Here is a 19,801-nt window from a genome sequence, read left to right as displayed (position 1 = left end):
TTATATTCATTTTTTATAATTTAAGAATTATTCAAATTTTAGTCTCGTACAATCTTTTTAATTACAGTAAGTGATATTCCAATATAAAACCACCTAACAATACTGACATGATTTGCCACATGAGATTTTAGTGTCATGTGACACTATACTATAAATGAGAGACCAACATTCAATGAGTAGATGTCACATAATATTGATAACAAAATCAAAACAAACATTTTGTGAAACTAAAAGAATAAAATATAGAAATTACAAAGGAAAAAAGTAAAGGAAAAAATATTTGCATAATTTGTCACGTGAGATTTTAGTGTCATGTGACATTGAGTCGTCAGATTATTAATGTCATACCAACATTCAATAAGTGACTTCCACATAGTATTGATAACAAAATCAATACAAATATATTTATGGAGACTAAAAGAATAAAATATATACATTACAAAGAAGAAAAGTGAAAGGAAAAAAAAATTGCAAATTTGCCGCACAAGATTTTAGAGTCATATGACATTGAGTGCCACATGGTATTGATAGCAAAACCAAAACAAACATATTTAAGGTGATCAAAAGAATAAATATAGAAATTACATAGAAAAGTGATAAAAAGATATACTTTATTTTGAATTTAACTACAATATATTATACCATTTATAATCAATTTTAAAATATTAGAATTTGTGTTTTTTTTTACACTAAAACTCAGAGTTCAATGAAGATGTATTATTGATATAAAATAGCAACTAAAATCTAATTAAAATCTTTAAAAAAAATCAATAAAAGTTCATTATATTATTAATTACCATATAAGTCTATTTTATAACTTTAATTTAAAAATTGTTTTTAGACAATAACAACTATCGTATAATTAAAATATTTAATTATTATTATAATTTTTAAAATTATACATATGAATAATTATTGTTTGTCGTTAACTCTGACAGATTTAGAAATTTCTTTTGGTAGAAGCTAGAAAAATTGTAAATTCTACAGATAAATTCACGACTGATCAAGTAATGTTAATGATAATTGATATTATAAGTTTTGGTTTTTAAAGTATACAAATATATTGATATTTTATTTGAAATATATTTTGTAGATATTTTTCTTTCGAGAAATTGTATTCGAATGGACAAAAATTATTGGAAGATAAAATAAAATAATAATTGTTACCCTTATATCTGATATAGTTATGGAAAATAGATGAAAAAAAGACAAATTAATTATGAGGTGCGAAAGAGGTGTAAGATATAAACCAAAATCAACAGTAATTTGTTCTCACAAGAAAAACTGTTTATTCAAACTCAAATGTATATCATTGAATATCGGTGAATGATTGAAAATTAATATTCGATATGAAAAACACAATTACGATTTAACAGATATTTTAGATTGTCATTCATATTTGAGACGTTCAAATAAAAATGAAAAAAAATTCATTAATGACATAATAAAAAAGAATAAAATTACTTTTTCACGGATATTGAAGATAGAATGTACATGCAGTGGATGACAAATAAAAACCTCCAATAATTATAAAAACTAACCTCACTAAAAATAACCTCAAGTTATTAAAATTTTATTTGATGTCAATATAAAACATATCTAATTTCCCTAAAATTTATCCTTAAATTTATTTATTTATCTTCATTCTCATCCATTCTCACAAATCATTGTTTTTTTATTATAAAAATAAAAATATTTCACGTAAGAAAATATAATTATTTCAATTGAATAAATAATTAATTTAAATAAAATTAAAAAGTTATGTAACTAAATTAATTATAACTTTTAAATTATCTACTCAACTAAAATTAATAAAAATAAATAATTGATTAACTAGATATCGTGAATATGTAACAAATTGAGTCTCAATGTTTCTTTAAACCTGAATTGATATTCCTCCAATTAAGTAACATTGTTTTCCAAACATGTAGTTCGTATAGGACAATAATATATATGTGTGTGTCATTGAAAAGATGATGTTACTCACTTCTCATAACCAACTTGTCTACAAACTACATCGCCAGCATAACCTCCCAAGTTCCACATAGAAGACACGTGTCACTCTACACTCTCTTAAACCACCCCTTATAAACTCATCACCCCATTTTGTAATAACATTCAAACATCAAACACAAACACAGTTATCATTATCACTATGACAAAAAACATAACCACCCTTTTGCTCTTGCTTCTTGTTGGAGTAACCATAACATTGTGTGAAGATGAAGAAAGGGAAAAAGGTTCATCATCATCAAACAAATTGTTCTTGATGCAAGACTCCAAGAGTGTGGTTAAAACTGATGCAGGGGAAATGCGGTTATTTCAAAACAAAGATACTGAGTTTTTGGATAGGAACATGCACATTGGTTTAATTAATATGGAACCAAGGTCCTTGTTCATTCCTCAATATTTGGACTCCAATTTTATTATATTCGTCCGTAGAGGTATTACTATGCTTTTTCTCTCCCTTTATATAGATTAGATTCCTCACTTTTCTGTTTTTTTTTTCATAGTAAACTATATATTATAATGAATGAAAGAAAATATTAATTGATTAGTCTAATCTGCATAAAGCCATGATAATATAAGGAGTAGCACTCATATTTGTCCTTTCTATGAAATTAAGAAAAAAAATTGTATGAACTAGAAACATGTAAACACTAAAGCATGGACAAAAATTAATTATATATGTTTGAGAAGGATAAAACTGTTAGATAATATATCATCCATATTTAATTATATATTCAAATTGTTTTTAGTATTTGACTAGAGACTTTGTTATGGATGATGTGTGACTATTTTAACCAAGTAGGTGCAATGATTATTTGAAAGAAAAAGAAAGAGATTGATAGTGCATGAAAATTGAAGTGATTAGAAAATTGAAGTGAATGAAAATTTCAACTTGGATGCAGGGGATGCAAAGTTGGGATTCATATATGGTGATGAACTAGAGGAGAGACGATTGAAGACAGGGGACATATATGTAATTCCAGCAGGTTCTGTATTCTATTTGGTTAATATAGGTGAAGGTCAGAGACTTCATCTCATTTGCAGCATTGATCCTTCTACAAGCTTAGGAGATACTTTTCAGGTACATGTATCAATAATTTCACATCTTTCACTCACTTTATCATTATGATATGATGATGAAAATATGCTATCTTGTAACAAAGTTGTTATGACATTCTTCAATTTTATGCAGCCTTTCTATATTGGTGGAGGAGATAATTCACAATCAGTGCTTGCTGGATTTGAGCCTGTTATTCTTGAAACTGCATTTAATGTAAGCTTATGCCTAATATTACAAATTATGTTGTTAAAGGAGTTGTAATTAACTCATAAGGAAGTAGTAACTAACTCATTAACCAATCAATATTTATCATATTCTTTTTATTAATATTCATTAATAGGAATCAAGAGAAAAGCTAGAGAGAATCTTCAGCAAGAAAGTAGATGGGCCAATTGTGTACATTGATGATTCTCATGCACCTAGTCTTTGGACCAAATTCCTTCAACTAAAGAAGGAAGAAAAAGTACAACACCTTAACAAAATGGTACAAGGCCAAGAAGAAAACAATGAAGAGAAGAAGCAAACAAGTTGGTCATGGAGGAAGCTATTTCAAAGTGTATTAGGAGAAGAGAATAAAAATATAGAGAACAAAGACAGAGGTGATTCCCCTGACTCATACAACCTCTATGACAGAAAACATGACTTCAAAAATGGTTATGGTTGGAGCAGTGCATTGGATGGAGATGATTATTCTCTTCTCAAAATACCTGACATTGGTGTTTTTCATGTGAATCTCACTGCGGTATGCAAATGCAACCAAACAAACAAGCCCTTACATATTAATTTTTCTTGTTGTTATGATGTTTGATGCATTTTGTATTGTAGGGATCCATGATGGTACCTCATGTGAATCCAAGGGCAACAGAATATGGAATAGTATTAAGAGGCAGTGGAAGAATTCAGATACTATTTCCAAATGGAAGCAATGCAATGGACACAGAAATAAAAGTAGGTGACATATTCTATGTACCAAGATACTTTCCATTCTGTCAAATAGCATCAAGAAATGGAGCCTTAGAGTTCTTTGGGTTCACAACCTCATCAAAAAAGAGCAATCCACAGTTTCTAGTAGGTGCTGCATCACTTCTAAAGACCATAATGGGACCTGAACTTGCAGCTGGATTTGGAGTGAGAGAAGACATTATGAGAGATGTTGTTGGTGCTCAACATGATGCTGTCATAGTTTCTTCAACATGGGCTGCACCTGGAACTGGAGGGGTAAGAGAGGAAGATGCTTATGTTCAATCAAAGGGTATTATAGGGATTTTCGATGATATTCTTATGGATGATTTTGAGTAGGTTTATCAATTGTGGTGAACACTTAATAGACTTGTTTGGTTTTGTTTGTAATTGGTAACTTTTTTTTTCTCTCTTTGGTTCATATGTGCTTTGTGTAGTTAGTTGTGAACAAAATGTAATTTTCTTCCTCATGGAATTGTGTTGCTATATATAGTTTAAAAATGTGTTGATTGATGAAAGAGATTTACAAATTGAGATAACATAGCGTCGTTTAGTACTAACTAGTTTCAGTTGGATACCTTATTTGACAAAGTGGCTTTTTCTCTTTCAAGTTTTTTATACTACTCCTTTAATTATAAGTATTTATTAAAATAACTTATTTCTACATATAAGTACTCTTTTTTATTTAGCTTTGTAATACGAAGAATATTTTTTTTGACTGTTAATCATTTTTCGTATTTTAAGTATTTTTTTTCTCTCTTCTTCTCAATTTCACCATTTCAAGTGAAAATATCTTTAAAACATTAACATAAAAGTATGGTCATATAGTGGTGGTCATTGAAGAATCAAAGGATTTTGATAAGATGAAGGTGAAGGATTTGCAAGGCTCTCTTGAAGTTCATGAACTGACAATAAGAGAAAGGTGTGCAGCAACCTCAGCATCTCAAGTGCAGGCCCAAGTTAGCAAGAAGACCAGCCAAGGTGATGTAAAGTGCAAGAAAGACAAAGGTAAATTCAAGTGGTACAAGAAATATGATTTTGATGGAGGAGTTGGAAGTTCAAGAAATCAGAACAAAAGTGATAACAATAGCAAGAATTCGAATGGCAAGAAGAAATTCAACAAGAAAGGAATCTAATGTTACAATTGTAAAAAATGAGAGCATTTTGCAAATGAATGCATATCCAAGAAAGTCCAAATAGAGGATGATGAAGTTCAAATGGCAGCTGAGGATTCAGGTTCAAATGATGTGTTGTTGATGGCCACCACAAATGGAGAACGTTCTCCGTTTTTAGACACAGTCTTGGTGATGGCAACTACAAACCAAGAACGTTTTGGAAAAGTGTTAAAAACTAAGAATGTTCTTCATCCCAGTTCTGGTTTCTCGATATTGGTTGTTTCTAATCATATGATGGACATAAGGAATGGTTTGTGAGTCTTGATGAAAGAATAAAAGGAAATCAGATTTGCATATAATAGCAAAGTAACTGCAGAAGGAGTAAGAAAGGTGATTATTCGAATGAGAGATGGAAAATAATCTTTCGTCTGTGATGTGTTGTATGTGTCAAGAATAAAGAACAATTTACTAAGTCTTGGACAACTGCTTGAAAATGGATATTCAATGAAGATGGAGCATGGTAAATAAATATGTTCGATAGTGTAAATAGGCTTGTATTGAAGGCACCATTGTCCAAAAACAGAACCTTCAAAATAACACTGCCAACTAGATCTTCAAGAATGATGGAGGTTGAAGGATTGAATAATATTTTGAATACAAGGGAAGGTGATGTTGGTACCCCAAGTTTTCAATCTTGTATGGCTTGTAAGACTACAACTCAAAGCAAAACAGTCAACTGTGGAGCAAGAGTAGGAGTTGTTGTATGAGATGTTGAGCAAGGGAACAAAGATGTTAATGTTTCAATCACTCTTGTTGTTGTGCCAAGTAGGAAGAGAATGGTCCTTGCAATTTATACTCGCAAAAAGAAGGAAGTGATTGGGTTGGATGATGATAGTGATGATGGTAAGAGTGAGGTCCAAGAGAAGGCAGTGGATGTGGCTAAAACTCATGTTGTAGCTTCTAGGAGCAAGGCAAGAGTTGTTGGTCTTTTGGTTTGCAACAAGATTTATTTGCAGCAGTTGGATGGATTATCGAAAGAGGACATGAAGTTGGTGACAGAGATGAAATCTGAAACATTGAAGACTGCAGTTGGTCAAGGCGGCAAGGGAACATAAGTTGATGTGTTGTTGACCATGAGTGCCTTGACTGGAGAAGACATGACTGCGGTGAAAAATGCAGCTTGTTAGAGATTGTTGAATCAGAGGGTGGAGATAAAGATGAAATCTAAGAAAATCAATGATTGTTTGAACAGATCAGCAAAGCGCGTGAAACTGTGTTATCAGTGTGAAGTAGGACATTTTGCTCGAGAATGCGCAAGACATTCAAGTGTTCGTGGAAGGAGCAAACAAATAGAAACAAAGTTTCACTTCTTAAGAGATCAAGTGATAGAGCACTGCAGTATCAATGATCAAAAGGCAAACGTCCTAACTAAAAGCTTGAAGAGGGTGAAGTTCAAAGAAATAAGGAACAATCTTGTATTAATATCAATTGAATCACTTTGAATTAGGGAGCATCTTAGATATAATTGAAGTGATTTGTACTTAGTTAGGAAGATTAAAAACCAATTAGAAATTAGTTAAGTTTGTTTAGACAGTTAGTACTTAAAATTGTTATAAAGTCTGTAATATGGAAAAACATTCTCAAGACTATAAATTATTTTCCATTTTCTGAATATTCTATTTTCTTCTTAATTTTAACTCCTCTTAATTTCTATAACCTATTTCAACAATTTAAGTTTTAAACTACGTATATTAATTTTTATTGATTTACTTATAAGAATGGAAGGAGTACGTAGTAATAAATGCTTATAAAACTGATTATCAGTCATTTAATACTAGTATTGTATATTTATATTTAGTAGTCGTATATCATATGGTTGTTGTACCAAAGAAGTGTCATTATGGTTGAAAAAGAGCTAGGAAGCCAATTCAGAAAATGGGACCATCATTGGTATGGTTCAAACCTTGTAGGGCAGGTTTAAACAAGGAGAATGAATTTATGAGGGAAAATAGTTTCTTTGTTGTCTATTTATGAGGATGCTGGAAAGAACTAGTAGGATAAATTATTCCAATACTATATATGTAGCAGACAAATAGATTTTAAACATGTAGAATTGATTTAAATATTTTTAGATATTTTCGATAAGAATTATTTTATTTTTAGAAATAATTTCAGTTTAAAACATAAATCATTCTATATTTTATTCACTTTTACATAAATACTTTGTACATAAATCATATTATATTTTATTGTTTGGGTCACAATTAATTAATTATACATAATTTATTCAAATTTAATTTTTATGACTTATAAATCAAACACGCCCAAATATACTAACTTTGTTTTTTTCGTTCAGAACATTTTGTTTCAAATCTAAAACATGTCTTTTTACACCTAAACTAAAATTTTAAATTTTAAATTTTCAAATAAAATAAAGTTGTTACTAACTTGTTATACAAAAATAAGAAGATTTAAGTTATATTTGCACCATGATTTTAAAAATATTCAATGATATAGTCGATCAGTATCAAATAATCGTGTAAATTCATTCATGTTTCTTTTGAGTATATTAAAATTAAACTCAAAAGAATAAAAGATTATGTACTATTTGTAGGTGGTAAAACGGTAGATAGCTCCGCTAGGGTGAGCCAATTTAAGTTAGTGGTAGAAACTCTAGAGTAGATCTTTAATAATTATAAAACTAAATGTATAGTAATTAAACACATACAAAAAAAACATTTTTTTTAAATAAAATATTATATATATATATATATATATATATATATATATATATATTATGTATAGAAAAGTATCTATTTTTGCATGTGCGTGTAATATTATACATTAATTTGATCATGTGATCATATAAGATCAATTCAAACTCTCACTCCTTTAGATCCCTAGATGGAAGAATTGATCCTCAATAACAAACATTTGATTTTTAAGAGAATTATTTAATATAATTCAACAATCATTATACAAGCAATAATCTCTAATTCTATTGAGTTGTAGTAAGAAAATAGGCCAATAACGGCATAACAGAAAAATAAATAAGCAAGTAAAAAATAAAATTAATAAAGATATATTTTTTATATAAAGTTAGTTTAGAAGTTAAGATTGAAGAGTGAAAAAGTAGAGTGATAAAAAAGTTGTTTAATTTATCATGATAATACTTATTGCAAAAAAGTAATAATAATTTGACCCAACTAGTTATTAGTCTATTCCATTTGTTTTCAACTGATAAACAAAACGGACCAAATTCAGTGGTAAAGAGTAAAATTTTAAATTGTGTCGCCTAAAATAATAAATTAAACAAGTTGATTTAGTGGATTCAACTAATTTTGTCACTTTCTAACTATTGTAATGGTGTAAAAATTTACATGTATATTCAAGGCTAAATTACATTTGTGTCCTTTAACTTAATTTTAGGTAACGTTTTAGTCCTTTATCTTTTTTTTTTTTTCCCGATTTAGTCCTTTATTTCTAAAAATATCAAATAAAGTATGAAAATATGAGTTTATTTGAAAATTTACATTACGAATTTGATGAAATTTGTATTATATTGAAGAATATAATTAATTTTATGAGTTTTGATTGAATTTTTTTTGAATTTTTGTATAAAAAAGGATATCATTGTTGAAATTTTAAAACATAAAATATCAAATTGTCACTTAAAATTAAAATAAAGGACCAAGTCGGAAAAAAAAAAGATAAAGAACTAAAACGTTACCTAAAATTAAGTTAAAGGACCACGAATGTAATTTAGCCTATATTCAATTATATTTTCACCATGAAGATTTTTGTAAAGATTTTTCAAAATTAATAAGGATGTACATATAAATTTTGGAATAGATGTTAGTAAGGATGGACATATAAATTTTGGGGAGTAGAATCAATATATACAAAAAAATTGCAACATTCAATATATAATTTATTTTTTAAAGTATAACAATACATTATAATTGTTATATGTTATTTTTTATATTTGAAAGAAAAAAATTATTTTTTATAAGAGACAGTTAAATCACTAAAAATTAATAGGCTTAATTGCAATTTTGGTCTCCTTATTTTAGCTGAATCGTGAAAGTAGTCCATCCATTTTGTTTCTCCCCAGTTTTGGTCCCCCAAACAGAATTTTAGTCCAAAACTTGATGAAATTTTATTTTTTAAAGTCGTACTACACCATTTATGGTCATATATTTCAGGTACAATTGTTGCAAATGAGATCTTGAGGCATTGTGTGACTTAAATAAATGCAAAAAAAATGAAATTTCATCAAGTTTTGGACCAAAATTCTGCTTGGGGGACCAAAACTGGGGAGAAACAAAATGGGGGGACTATTTTCGCGATTCAATTAAAATAAGGAAACCAAAACTGCAATTAAGCCAAATTAATATATTTAATTTATAAAATTAAAAAAAAAAATCATCAAAAATATATTTATTTTGTATATATAATTAAATAATCATTCAACAATTTATCTCTTACACGATACATATTTGATTTATCAAAATTGAAATTACTCAATGATTTTTAGGAGAGACAAAAGTTAACTTTTTAATGTAACAAAATAAAATTAATCAGTCATTAATACCAAAATATATATTTTAGTGGGGCAAGTGTCCCCGATTTGCTTCACTTAGATTAGTTAGTGGATGCTAGCTACTTTCTTATTTTACAAAAAAGAGTACTTATGAATTGTTAAAACATCTTCGATTGTGTCTTAGAAAGAGAAGAGTGAATATTCCATAACCTACTAAAAAAATTCGTCACTAAGTGTGTTTTTCTAGTAGTTAACAATCAATTTTTTTTATCATCCATACCAACGTAATTCTAAATTAAAATTTCTTCTACTATTTTGTATATTTTGTTTTATCAAAAGTCATCTTTAATTTTTGTGAAATATTTTCTTTTCTTTACACTTCATAATATTTTTAATTTATTTTCTCTAGGGCTATTTTTGTCACTGTGAATTTCTTTTTCTTTACCTTATTTTTTCCCTTTTATGTTAACTTAGATTAGACAATTAAACAATCATGCCACTTTTTATTTATTTTCTCTTCATTTTCACTTTTTTTCATAATCAAATATATTATTAAAAAAAACAAATAAAAGTGAACAGTAGATTGATGTTAACATAAATAAATATTCTTTAATTACTATAGCATCCATGTTAGTCACTTGGTCATAACTACTTCAAGAATACTAAAATAATTGGTAATGTAATATTTTCAGATAATCAGACAAAAGTCCCTAAGAGAACAAGTAAAGGAAAATAACTTCATTATTTGGTACTTTAGTGAGTCATCAACTTTTTAAAGTAAGATTGACAAAAACAAATAAAAATAAATATATATTTTTTTAATTCAATTCATTTAAAAAGCAAGGATCAAATTACTATCTTAATTTCAAATAATTTTTAATCATTAATTATAGTAGATTGAATTGGTTGAGGGTGCCATTGACCAAAGTTTATAGAGTGACTCCTATAGAATATGAGTAGTAAAAATGTAAATGTGAAAGTAAAAGAAGCAAAAGAAAGGCCCAATGGCCCAAAAAAAAAAAGAAGTTATAGATTTTAGCACATTATCATGCTATATGCATTAAATGGTTGAGTGGATAGGACAAGAGAAAAACAGTAGCTAGTCTCTATTTCCTCCTTTATTTTTGTTCTTTGTCTCATTAATTTCTTTTACTCAAAAAAACAAAGCAAAATGCAGTCCATGTTAAACCTGCGTGCAACCCATGGTGTTCCTCTCTGTCTCTCCGGAATCACCAACCCTCTTGCTCTTTCCAAAGAGTAATTACTAATTTGCACCCCCATTAATTTCTTTTACTCAAAAAAACAAAGCAAAATGCAGTCCATGTTAAGCCTGCGTGCAACCCATGGTGTTCCTCTCTGTCTCTCCGGAATCACTAACCCTCTTGCTCTTTCCAAAGAGTAATTACTAATTTGCCCCCCCCCCCCTCTCTCTTTTTGATTTATGATTTATTTATTTATCTTATTCTCTAATCTTATACTAGTATGTTTTAATTTGGCGGTTTAGGATGGCAGATCATGACCGTAGAAGAAAGGCCATGAGAAAGCAAAGATCAATACATGCAAATCAACAAAAGACTACACAAAGAAACATTAATAATGATTTTGTGGAGATCAAAGATGGTGATCAAGATCTGGATCAAATCTTGCATCAATTGTTCCATTCTCATGATGACCTCACAGGTTGTTTAACTGCAAAAGCTGCTTAATTAATTTTCTGGAGATTTTTATTTTTATTTTTATTTTTATTATTGTTATTACTATGTTGTAACATGTAAAAACATATCTTAAATTTATTTAATCATGTAAAATGGACCCCTTTGTGCAACATTATTTTATAATTATTAATTCATGTTTTTATGAAAACTTATCCTGTTGGTAGTTCCGTCAGATATACAAACTACACATCTCGAAAAATATATTAATTAATTTGTTTATATGATTGATTCTTATTGAATATTGGGAAAGCTGAGAGGTAAGGAATCTGAAAAGCAACAAGAGGAACGAAAAAGTATACTGAGAATTACTATATCAACTATGAATGATTGACAATAAAAAAAGAAAATTGTTTATGTTTGAATTACTTGGCATTAGTTTGGTCAATATCGACAATGAGGAATGAAGTTAATTTTCGTTATATTGTGTTTAGGTTCTATTTTCTGGATGAGGTTGTTGTGTTTTCGTTATTTTAGTATTTTTAGAAAGTATTAATAATTAACATCCATGGAGGAAATCTTGAAAGAAAAACATTATTACTTTTGGTACAATTTACAAGTTTATAATTTATTGTATTTAATTATTTAGTACCAACAATGTTTAAGAATAAATAATATTAGGTATACATTAGTATTTATATTAGTTATTAAGTACCACTTACACATGCATAAACTCATAATATATGTCAATAAATGAGTATTGAAATGTTATATAAACAATATTCTCATAAAAAGCAACAAAGTTATTTTCTTTAGATGCAAATGTTAGTAAATTAAATGATAAGATAGTCTTATCGAGTTATATTTAATACCTCTTTTTTATAAGGTCTTCAATATCTTTTAATTCATTAATGGAAATAAACTATATACACAAGACAAAAGTATCAAAGTTATAATTCAAACGCCATATATATATCACAAAACAACTACTACATAAGTACGTATGTTCTTTCTATAATCACGAGCATATGAGTGTGGTTTCGTCATTTCGTTTGTAACAATGTCATTTGATATTCAAATTAATTGGTATAAAACAGCAACAAAGTTAGCATAAGATTTTATGAGGTAGCCGAATAAAAGAAATTAAATCATTATTTTAAATTAAATTTATTAGTACAAAGTTTATAATAATTTTTACTTAGTTATTTAAAATTTAAATTAAAGATCCACAAAAAAAATAGAAAAATAAAAATAAAATATATAAATTGACGATAGCTATTTAACAAAATTGAATTTGGTGATGTTTTGAAGAATCAAATTCATCAATAATTGACTTTATACACCTAAAAAGACTAATAATGTTCTTTGCAATGGAAACTACTAATGTATTTGCACGAAATTCATTGTCCAATTTATTTATCTAGATAATTTTCATTCTCAACAAACAAAATTTTCTCTATTATTTTTTCAAAAACATATTTATTTGGTGTAGCTAAATACTATGATGCATAAATAGATAGAAGATATAATATTTTTGTAAGATGAAGGTGCATGTACATAAAATAAAAAACATGATTTTTGTTATATAATTTTAATAAGAGATCAGAATTGTTTAATTTATAATACAAAATTAAAATTATAAATTATGTCGATTATACCGACAAATAAACTAAAAAACACAAATAGTGTTGCATAAATATATATAAAAAGTATGTATTTCACTCATAATAAATTGATAAAGAAAAACAAAGTAGGGCGAATATGATAGAAATACTGATACTGAATAAGTACTAAGCACATATACTTCACCATTATAAGAACATTTATATATTTTATAGGCTAAATATATATTATTGGAGTAGTTAAATATAAATCTTAAAATTTTATTTTTCTGGATAGGCAAGGCCATGCATCAATCCACGAGGCTTCCACGGACACTAAAGCTTTAACACTTGGCAATGGTTCTTTTTACCATATAAAAAAGCAGAAGTAAAAATGAAAATAATAAACATATGTTTAGACTTAACAACAAAACACATTTTTGGGTAAAAATAATAAAATATAATGAAGTGTCTAATTTATGACTTTTAGATCTTAATTTTATGATTTCTAAGAAAATGATTTTTAATAATTTAAAATTTAATCGAGAGTTAAGTGAAATTTGATCAATAACTATTTAAAATTTAATTTATATATATTATCAATATAAAAAAAATTATATTATCAATCAATTACAATCATTAAATTATTAAATATATTTTACTTTTACCAAGTATCTCTAAAATCACGCATGCGTTAATCATGTAAAATTTTGTACATAACAATTAAACTCACTTATTTGAATCAATAATGAAACTCAGGTGCTCCCAATTAAGATGAACTGTATTAAGTACTTTACTTTAATCACTTGGTTAAATGCCTAATTAACTATGAATCCTTTTAACATATTTAAATCCTAAATAGTTATATCCATATCTGAAAATTTTGACGAATATACACCCAAAATGGTCTCGGTCTCTGATATTTAAGTTTTGCATCAATTCAGTCCCTGATTTATAGACATTCTATAGTGGTCTCTATAATATTAAACTGATTTATAGACATCAATCAAATTAATCCCTCTATTGGTTAGTACGTCGCTTAACATAGCTAACCATACTGATGTGTGACGTTAAATGTCTCATTAGCACACATATAGGCGTCACATTAGAGATATGTTAAACGCATGTGCGGGATCTTTTGCACCATGTTAAATAAATATTTCATGCAAAGATAGTCACTAATTCAGTCCTGTTACAAGATTAGAAAGCGAAAAAAAAAAAGACAAACTTGAGAGTAGGGACATATCGAGAAATCAATTAAATGTGTTTGATATCATATATTAGCCACAACTTCAATATAAAGTGTCTAGATAATAGTAATATAATATTAATGTATGTTCGAGAATATAATATAGATATAATAATAGTTTGTATTAAAAATTTGGGAGGTGGAGTTAAAATGCACAAGCTACATGCTTAACAACACCCTTGGATCCGTCCAGGCTTGGGAGGAAGACAGGGACGAGCTGGTTGTTTTCCCTGAGGTTCATTAAAATGCACAAGAATTTCCGTGCTCTGCAATGGGGCTAATAGTTATGCTGTTTACCTGAAACTATTTTATGTAATGTAAAATCCTCAAGGAATATTCATATAAGATGTAAAATAAAATCTAAAAAAACCATTCTAATTGTCTTGAGAAATTAGCCGAAAAAGAAGTCAAGCCTTGTCTCTTGAGTCACAACTCTTGCAATGCTGCACCCATCCTTCACACGAACTCCAAAATCCAGTTCTAAAATGTTTGGTACTGCCCATTTTGTTCAATATCTGCATATATCTATACTCAGATCTATGCATTGCAAAGTTGTCTTTCATTTGTCACAGTCCTGCATCTTTATCTAAATATTTCCTCTAATTTTTCCAATCTGCTCATTTTACTTTTATGAAACATATTTTGAATTCTATTGCAAGTTCTCTTCCATGGCGTACATAAAGTGAGCTAAAAAGTTCAGCAAGTCTAGAGGCACCATCCTCAACGAATGAACTATCACCAGTTGTACATTGTAGACACCATCCTTCATTGCAAGAAGGGAAAGGTTAGACTTTTTTTCCTGATGTGTCACAGAACTGAGAACACAAATTAAGAACCATACTGCAGCTTCCAACAAAAGCTCATTGCAAGGCCACTTTTCCATTCTGGCCAAGAACAACTTTAGGAGGATCTGATGTCAAGCCATAATGAATCTGATCATCCAGGTTCATTACAATGAGCTCACTCACACCTATGCTCAGGTTTAGAAGCAAAATATCTTTGAAGTTGAAAGAATGGATCCATACTAGATCCCAAGTTTCAACCTTGAAGCCAACTATATTCCTCAGAAGGGCCCTTGGAATCTGTATGCCTTTTGAGGGAGATGGATAAATTGAATGTCATGCTCTGGACAGCTACAGGTACTTTCCGAAATTAGCCTTGAACTTTCTTTGCATTCTAGGATCTGACAATTCTGCATCTTAAGAGTTATGAGGAATTCCTGCCAAATTGATCCAGGAATTCACCAACGATTTTCAGATGAGACTAAAGCTGGACCTGAAATATACATATACATATATATAAATATATATAATTGTCATTTATCAAAGATTCTATTTATCTAACTTCTTAAAGCAATTAGCGATGAAAGGAAAACAAATTTCTCTATTGATATATTTTACAACTATATGATAGTGTAATTTGAAACTTGAAAATACTCTATATCAGGTTATAAACTGTGTTAGTCACACAAAGCCATCGTTCGGGATGTGCATTTGCTATCAAAACGACATTATGAAACATACACAACATGCAAAATTTTAAATGTAAATCTTGGCCTAGAGACTACAACAAAAACTAATTATAATGATGACAGATTTGAAGATTGCAGTACCTGATTCGATTCTGTTAGCTGAATTCCCATAATCATCTTCAAGCACATAAAGAAGCTTCCTGTAAGTATGCCCATCTACAAGGTCCTTTTCTTGCAACTCCTGTAGAAAACTCATGGCATCCTCAACTCTTCCTCGTCTACATATCTCATCCAGTACAGTCCTATATGTAATAAAATCAACCGATTTTTGCTTTCGAGTCATCTCCCATAGATAATCAACTGCTGCCTCAACCTCGCCACCAAGTGCCAAAGAATTGACAAGTGAATTATAAGATTTACTATTTGGGGTGAAACCTTTTGTCTTCATTTCATGATACAATTCTTTGGCATTCTCTGTTCTTCCTTGGGCACATAGCCCATGGATCAAATAATCATAGGTTAAAGAATTGGGTTTGCAATCATAAACCACACCCATCTGGTGAAAAATCCTCAATGCATCATTCACATGAAGAGAAAGCACATAACCTTTTATCATAGAATTTAATGAAAAAATATCAGGTTCTATCCCATCATCGTTGACCATTTGCCTGAACAAACAACTCAAAGTTTCCATATACACAAGGTTAATATAAGAGTTGCATCCTCGACTCAAAAGTGCGGCAAAAAGAATATTATAGGTTCTAATAGAAGGCCTATAACTACAATTTGGATTTCTATTACTCTTCATGTGCTTAAATATATGGACAGCTCTAGTCAACTTCCGCGCCTCGGTGAAATAATAAATGATCATATTGAATAGCGCCTCTGAACCAATAGAAGGAACCGCAAGCAATTGGTTCACAATGTCATCCATTTCTTCGTACATTTTTGCATCGCCAAGCTTCTTTATGGTGACATGAAACGTAGACACATCATGACGAAACCTCGGCTGGTGAGATGCCCAGTGAAAAAGTTCTAAACAAACTAAAGAGTCACGTTGAATAGCAATAACATTGCATAGTTCTTCAGGAGTGAACCTTGGGAGAAGTTGGGACTGTGCAAACTGAAACTGTGCTTGGTCTAGAGTAGGCATGCAGGATTTTAAAAACCTCTTTCGGGCCCTTCTTCTATAAGATCTTGAAGGAGCCTTAGTTGAATAATAACAAGAATTAAAGCAAATAAGTGGAATCAAAAGATGAACATTTATTGGTCTTAACCTTCCTGTGCTAAAGGGAAATGGGCTCAGGAAATCAAGAGTTCGACGTCTGACCAATGATTGTTCCAGCCAGGACTCAAACTCGGGTTTCATCCTTAACTTAATAGGAAAATGAGTATAACTAGCTGTGGTTTGGAATAAAAATGGATCTACTTTCTGAGGATGATGGAAGAACTGCATCTTGTGTGAAATTTTCTCAATGGGATCATTGAGAACAAATAGCTCAGGAAATTTCTGCAAATAAGTGGTTATGGAGCATAGATTTTCATTTGAGCTATTCCTTCTGAAGTAGCTACAATATTTCAAGCAATTTCTACCAAAAGATAACATTTTTTTTTTGTATATGCTTCCAAACTAAGTGGTTCAAATTCTTCCCGAGTAACGATTAACAACCTATGTAAAATTAAAATGAATCTAATCAAAATTTCAAAATTCAAGGTGGAAAAATAAATAAGAAGTGACAAGAGTACAATAACATTGGCAACTAACCTTGAAGCTATTAATCGAGAACGGTGAGGAAAGCGAGAAACCCGCCATCGACGAGATTCCTGCCACACCGAAGAGAATTGAAGTGGAATTGAGATTCATCAACTTTTTAAAGTAAGATTGACAAAAACAAATAAAAATAAGTATATATTTTTTTAAATTCAATTTATTTAAAAAGCAACGATCAAATTACTATCTTAATTTCAAATAATTTTTAATCATTAATTATAGTAGATTGAATTGGTTGAGGGTGCCATTGACCAAAGTTTATAGAGTGACTCCTATAGAATATTAGTAGTAAAAATGTAAATGTAAAAGTAAAAGAAGCAAAAGAAAGGCCCAATGGCCCAAAAAAAAAGAAGTTATAGATTTTAGCACATTACCATGCTATATGCATTAAATGGTTGAGTGGATAGGACAAGAGAAAAACAGTAGCTAGTCTCTATTTCCTCCTTTATTTTTGTTCTTTGTCTCATTAATTTCTTTTACTCAAAAAAACAAAGCAAAATGCAGTCCATGTTAAGCCTGCGTGCAACCCATGGTGTTCCTCTCTGTCTCTCCGGAATCACTAACCCTCTTGCTCTTTCCAAAGAGTAATTACTAATTTGCACCCCCCCCCCTCTCTCTTTTTGATTTATGATTTATTTATTTATTTTATTCTCTAATCTTATACTAGTATGTTTTAATTTGGCGGTTTAGGATGGCAGATCATGACCGTAGAAGAAAGGCCATGAGAAAGCAAAGATCACTACATGCAAATCAACAAAAGACTAAACAAAGAAACATTAATAATGATTTTGTGGAGATCAAAGATGATGATCAAGATTTGGATCAAATCTTGTATCAATTGTTCCCAGTAGCGGAGCTTGACCGAAAACCTTGGGGTGGCCGACATAAAAATATAATATATAAATTAAATATATAAATAATATTATATAGCAAAAATTTAAGTTGTAATAAACACAAAGTGAAGTATCAACTAGTTTAACTCCATGACTTAAGAATACCTTAAAGTAATGCTCTACGCTCTTTAAAGTAAAACTCAAGCACTTCATATAGACATAAAATCAAACACCTTATGTGCGACAAAAAAACTTAAACACTTCATCTAGACATAAAATCAAACACCTTATGTGCGACAATAAAACTCAAACACTTCATATAAACATAAAATCAAACACCTTATGTGCGACAATAAAACTCAAACATTTCATATAGACATAAAATCAAACACCTTATGTGCGACAATAAAACTCAAACACTTTACATTGACATAAAATCAAACACCTTATGTGCAACACAAAAACTCAAAAAAAATCAGCACTAACGTCTAATTGAAACTCCAAATCAAAATTCCAAACTCTAAATCAAAGCTTCAAACTCAACACTAACAATGTAAGCTTTAAATTTCATGCTAACATAAATCAAACCTAACAAAAATCAGCACTAACTAACAAAAATCAGCAATAACAAAATAGAAATTCGAACCTTTTGAGAGTTGCAGCGAACAAAGCAGTCAGGCAGAGGCGATCTGGAGACTGGAGAGTTGCAGCAAACAGACACGAGAGTAACGAACGAGCGGAACAGCCACGGAGGCAGTCAGGAGATTGATTCGTGAATCTGATTGAAGTTGCGCGTTTGTCGTGAATCCGATTATGGAAGAGGGAGAGAGGAAGGCTGCTGTAACTTGTAAGCAGAGGGAGAGAATCAGAGAAGAGAACAGAGAAGGAGAGAGGCTGGATGGAGAAGAGAAGAAGAAAGAGAAAACTGAATTAAGTTTAGGTATTCTTGTAATTCTTTAATTTTAATATGGACATTTTAGTCATTTTACCTATAAATTTTTTTTTTTTTTTAGGGTGGCCGCATCCCTATGTCTTTGAGAAGCTCCGCCCCTGATTGTTCCATTCTCATGATGACCTCACAGCTCCGCCCCTGATTTTTGTTTTTATTTTCATTTTTATTATTGTTATTACTATGTTGTAAAATGTAAAAACATATCCTAAATTAATTAGCACCTTTTCTTTGCTTTCCATTTTCTTAATTGCTTATTTTATTTAATCATGTAAAATGGACCCCTTTGTGCAACATTATTTTATAATTATTAATTCATGTTTTTATGGAAACTTATCCTGTTGGTAGTTCCGTCAGATATACAAACTACATATCTCGAAAAATATATTAATTAATTTGACTTTGGTTGTGAAATAAAATAAGTTATGTTCTACAGTTGAAAAAATAAATGTTCCAACAGCACTTGTTAAAACATTAAAATAGAAATTTTATTTTGGAAGTCTCCTATACTATCAACACATTACTACTATTCATAAACATGTTTTTATAAATAATTTTGATAAAAATTGGATATCTTTAATTATTTG

General features: G+C 29.6%; 3 protein-coding genes across 4 annotated transcripts; 2 read left to right on the top strand and 1 right to left on the bottom strand.

Moving 5' to 3' along the window:
- Positions 1-2,105: 2,105 nt before the first annotated feature.
- Positions 2,106-4,542, top strand: LOC101502994 (vicilin-like seed storage protein At2g28490). Its single transcript, XM_004505903.4, has 5 exons — positions 2,106-2,444; positions 2,913-3,091; positions 3,203-3,283; positions 3,411-3,812; positions 3,896-4,542. Exons 1-5 carry the CDS (start codon positions 2,156-2,158, stop codon positions 4,367-4,369), a joined length of 1,425 nt encoding a protein of 474 aa, XP_004505960.1. The 5' UTR covers positions 2,106-2,155; the 3' UTR covers positions 4,370-4,542.
- A 6,209-nt stretch (positions 4,543-10,751) lies between these two features.
- On the top strand, positions 10,752-11,513 carry LOC101503314 (uncharacterized). The gene is made up of 2 exons (XM_004505904.4): positions 10,752-10,945; positions 11,193-11,513. The coding sequence occupies exons 1-2, from the start codon at positions 10,860-10,862 to the stop codon at positions 11,392-11,394; spliced, it is 288 nt and encodes a 95-aa protein (XP_004505961.1). The 5' UTR covers positions 10,752-10,859; the 3' UTR covers positions 11,395-11,513.
- A 2,671-nt stretch (positions 11,514-14,184) lies between these two features.
- Positions 14,185-19,215, bottom strand: LOC101503874 (pentatricopeptide repeat-containing protein At2g27800, mitochondrial). Of its 2 annotated transcripts, none has more exons than XM_073370396.1 (4): positions 18,912-19,215; positions 17,427-17,528; positions 15,803-17,330; positions 14,185-15,465 (listed from the first exon to the last, which is right to left on the bottom strand). In XM_073370396.1, the coding sequence occupies exons 3-4, from the start codon at positions 17,265-17,267 to the stop codon at positions 15,431-15,433; spliced, it is 1,500 nt and encodes a 499-aa protein (XP_073226497.1). In that variant the 5' UTR covers positions 17,268-17,330; positions 17,427-17,528; positions 18,912-19,215; the 3' UTR covers positions 14,185-15,430. The 2 variants fall into 2 exon arrangements, with proteins under 2 accessions (XP_073226497.1, XP_004505962.1); XM_004505905.4 differs by having other exon boundaries at positions 17,427-17,485.
- Positions 19,216-19,801: the final 586 nt, after the last annotated feature.

Source organism: Cicer arietinum, chromosome 6, assembly GCF_000331145.2.
Source record: "Cicer arietinum cultivar CDC Frontier isolate Library 1 chromosome 6, Cicar.CDCFrontier_v2.0, whole genome shotgun sequence".
Classification (NCBI taxonomy): domain Eukaryota; kingdom Viridiplantae; phylum Streptophyta; class Magnoliopsida; order Fabales; family Fabaceae; genus Cicer; species Cicer arietinum.
Note: the sequence above shows the minus strand (reverse complement) of the source record. Positions and strands in the feature narration are given on the sequence as shown.

Excerpts from the sequence above, each read along its gene's own strand:
- LOC101502994 (XM_004505903.4), top strand. The coding sequence starts at position 2,156 with ATGACAAAAAACATAACCACCCTTTTGCTCTTGCTTCTTGTTGGAGTA. Across the intron at positions 2,445-2,912 it reads TATTATATTCGTCCGTAGAG|GGGATGCAAAGTTGGGATTC; the intron begins GTATTACTATGC and ends ACTTGGATGCAG. Across the intron at positions 3,092-3,202 it reads GCTTAGGAGATACTTTTCAG|CCTTTCTATATTGGTGGAGG; the intron begins GTACATGTATCA and ends AATTTTATGCAG.
- LOC101503314 (XM_004505904.4), top strand. The coding sequence starts at position 10,860 with ATGCAGTCCATGTTAAACCTGCGTGCAACCCATGGTGTTCCTCTCTGT. Across the intron at positions 10,946-11,192 it reads CCTCTTGCTCTTTCCAAAGA|GATGGCAGATCATGACCGTA; the intron begins GTAATTACTAAT and ends TTGGCGGTTTAG.
- LOC101503874 (XM_073370396.1), bottom strand. The coding sequence starts at position 17,267 with ATGTTATCTTTTGGTAGAAATTGCTTGAAATATTGTAGCTACTTCAGA. Across the intron at positions 15,466-15,802 it reads AGCTAACAGAATCGAATCAG|GTCCAGCTTTAGTCTCATCT; the intron begins GTACTGCAATCT and ends TGTATATTTCAG.